This window comes from Orycteropus afer, unplaced genomic scaffold, assembly GCF_000298275.1.
Source record: "Orycteropus afer afer isolate SDZICR_OR568_19922 unplaced genomic scaffold, OryAfe1.0 scaffold00487, whole genome shotgun sequence".
NCBI classification, from domain to species: Eukaryota; Metazoa; Chordata; class Mammalia; order Tubulidentata; family Orycteropodidae; genus Orycteropus; species Orycteropus afer.
The window spans coordinates 1,894,610-1,898,073 of NW_006922074.1; the positions used below are offsets into that span (position 1 = coordinate 1,894,610).

Genomic DNA, 3,464 nt, shown 5'->3' on the forward strand with positions numbered 1-3,464 from the left:
TTATGCAATAAAATGTAACCTCAAACCCATTAAGATCCAGTAACGAATTTATGGCACAACGGCTGAGCGCTCAGCTGCAAATGGAAAGGTTGACATTTTGAACCCACCCAGTTGCTCCAGGGGAGGAAGACCTGGTGATCTGCTCCCATAAAGATTACAGCCGAGAAAACCTTATGAGGCAGTTCTACTCTGTCAAATGGGGTCGCTATAAGTCAGAATCGACTCAGCGGCACCCAACCACCACAATGAATTTATGAGTTGGAAAGCTGGAGTTATTTAACATGAAGCATCAATTGGCAGCATCACCAAGCAGAAAGATCTGGTTTGGAGCCATTTTGCCAGACTGGAGGGGAGCTTGGGGTGGTGGAAGTGCTTGGGGTCTGGAGTATCAGAGACATGATTCCCCTAATGACCCCTGTCTTCCTTTGTAGAAAATGGCGGACGAGGATTACAACACCTCCATCATCTATGACTCCGAGTACCCTGATGATTTTGACTCCATCGTGGTCTTAGAGGAGGTATCTCCCCTCCTGGAAGCTAGGGTGGCCAGGATCTTCCTGGTCGTAGTGTACAGCATTGTCTGCTTCCTCGGGATCCTGGGCAATGGCCTGGTCATCGTCATTGCCACCTTCAAGATGAAGAAGACCGTGAACACTGTCTGGTTCCTCAACTTGGCTGTGGCAGACTTCCTGTTCAATGTCTTCCTGCCACTCCACATTGCCTACGCCGCCATGGACTACCACTGGGTTTTTGGCACTGCCATGTGTAAGATCAGCAACTTCCTGCTTATTCACAACATGTACACCAGCGTCTTCCTGCTGACCGTCATCAGCTTTGACCGCTGTGTCTCCGTGCTCCTCCCTGTCTGGTCTCAGAACCACCGTGGTGTCAGGCTAGCCTACATGGCATGCATGGTCATCTGGGTCTTAGCTTTCTTCTTGAGTTCCCCATCCCTCGTCTTCCGGGACACAGCCAACCAGCATGGGAAAATATCTTGCTTCAACAATTTTAGCCTGTCGGTGGCCCGCTCTTCCCCACAGTCTGCTCAAGCCCAGCTGGACACTGTGGGGTACACTCGGCACATGGTAGTGACCGTCACCCGCTTCCTCTGTGGCTTCTTGGTCCCCGTCCTCATCATCACAGCCTGTTACCTCACCATTGTCTGCAAGCTGCGGCGCAATCGCCTGGCCAAGACCAAGAAGCCCTTCAAGATCATCATCACCATCATCGTTACCTTCTTCCTCTGCTGGTGCCCCTACCACACGCTCTATCTCCTGGAGCTCCACCACACTGCCATGCCTGGCTCCATCTTCAGCCTGGGTTTGCCCCTGGCCACTGCCATCGCCATCGCCAACAGCTGCATGAACCCCATTCTGTACGTCTTCATGGGCCAGGACTTCAAGAAGTTCAAGGTGGCCCTCTTCTCTCGCCTGGTCAATGCTCTGAGTGAAGATACAGGCCACTCCTCCTACCCCAGCCACAGGAGCTTTACCAGGATGTCATCGATGAATGAGAGGAACTCCGTGCATGAGCGGGAGACCAGTATGCTTTGAGCCTCACCTAGGAAACCCTCAATGGACACTGCCAACCCAAGAAACTCAAAAGTAGGCCTTCTGAAGACCAAGGCAGGAACCGCCTCAGCACCCACCAGGGCCCGCTGTATTTTGAATGGGCATGGACAGTGTTTTAAGCTGGAAACCCAGAGCTTGGATACCCCTTCTCCAAGTGGGATAATGGGCAGAGCATGCCCTCTTGCTCCCAGCCTTGGACCAGTGATCCATGCTTCTTGGAGAGCCAAGGTTTGACCAAGCCAAAGAAAAACAGAAGAATTCTCACAAACATGACCATGAACTGGGATTGGTGTAGGACAGTGGCTTAAGGTACCTAGTGTGTGCTCCACAGGGATGACACAATGGCTTACGAGGCCCATGCTTGGTGGTGGCATAGTACTTAAGGCATTTGACTGCTAACCAGAAGGCTGTAGGTTCAAACCCACAAGCCACTCCTTGGAAGGAAGATGGGGCAATCTACTTCCACAGAGCTATAGCCTCAGAAACCCAAGGGGGGGTGTCTCTATGAGTCGGGATCAACTGGATGGCAGTGAGTTTGGTTTTGTGTTTATGATTGGTGTTAACAAAGGGGTTTAGGGAAAACACAGGGTGATAGAGATCTCCCAGCCCCATAAAACAAAACAAAACAAAAACCAGTTGACATCCAGTCGATTTTGACTCATGCGACCCCATGTGTATAAGTAGAACTGTGCTCCACAGGGCTGTCACTGGCTGGCTGTCCAGCAGTAGATCACAAGGCACTTCTTCTTCCAAGGAGCCTCTGGGTGGACTTGAATGGCCAACCTTTTGGTTGGAAGCCAAGTGTGTTAACCGTTGGCACCACCAAGGGACTCCATCACACCCATACACCTGTATTAATAGCCAGTCAAGAAAATCCCACCACTCAAGCTATCCCCCTGCATTAAGGCATGGTTTTTAGAAGGTCTCTGTGGAGTCACACAGGTTACCTGGGAGAATATGGTGACGGATCAGCCCAGGAACACACAGCACCAGGGATGAGCTAGGAAGACAGAGGGCAGGTCCTGAGGGAATGGGGCCCTGTGGGCTCTCTGTGAGGCTGAGACAGGTAGAGGACCCTTAGAAAATGAAGACTTGGGACCATTCAAAGGCCATGCTCTGAAACAGCCTACCCCAGAACTTCCCAGGGAGACAGTGTTTTCAGCTGTAGCCATTTTAGAAGAGGGATGGTGCCAGCCCTGTGCCTCAGCATTTCTCTCAGCTTGTCCTTGCTGCCCAGGGGCAGGGTCATGGCTGGTACTTTCCCCAGCAAACCCCCTGCTCACAGCGATTCCTACCCCCGTCTCTGATCCACTGGGCTCCAGTTGGAGCCGCTCAGAATGAAATATTTAAAGTGGATGATGGTGGAGGAACTCCTCAACTTCCTCAGAGCCTCACTGGAGACCAATCCAAAGTGTGGCTCAAGGCAGCACCTGGTGGCTGCTCCCTGGAAGACTGTCCAAGGCCTCGGTTGCTGAACTCAACGCCAGGTCTGGAGCTGAGTCCTTGAACTGCACTCCTGAGGGAGTGTGTGTGTGTGTGTGGGTGCCACGTACTGAACATACATGGGCCATGCCTTTCCTCATGCAATCTCCTGAGATTAAGTGTATCACCGTCTTATTTACAAATGAGGAAACTGAGGCTAAGAGGACTCCACCAAGGTCCCACAGCCAGTCATTGACAGTTAAGATCAGAATCCAGCTCTGTCTGACTCCGGTGTCTGACTCCCTTCTTCCCATTCATTGAGAATATTCTAGACTGTAATGATCACCCACACATACTCTAGCACTTTCTGTACCAAGCACTTGGAATGTATCATTTATTCTCCACAGCAGCCCTGAGTTAGGTACAGTTACTTTGTTGTTTTTGGTTGCCATAGAGCTAATCCTGACTCAT

The 3,464-nt window shown here is 51.2% G+C and overlaps 1 protein-coding gene across 1 annotated transcript; it reads left to right on the top strand.

The window, feature by feature from the left end:
* The first annotated feature begins 434 nt into the window (after positions 1–434).
* On the top strand, positions 435–1,553 carry CMKLR1 (chemerin chemokine-like receptor 1). Its single transcript, XM_007954992.2, has one exon. It carries the CDS (start codon positions 435–437, stop codon positions 1,551–1,553), a length of 1,119 nt encoding a protein of 372 aa, XP_007953183.1.
* The last annotated feature ends 1,911 nt before the right edge of the window (positions 1,554–3,464 follow it).

What these genes read in the sequence shown, in the direction of transcription:
- CMKLR1 (XM_007954992.2), top strand. Translation starts at nt 435, where the DNA reads ATGGCGGACGAGGATTACAACACCTCCATCATCTATGACTCCGAGTAC.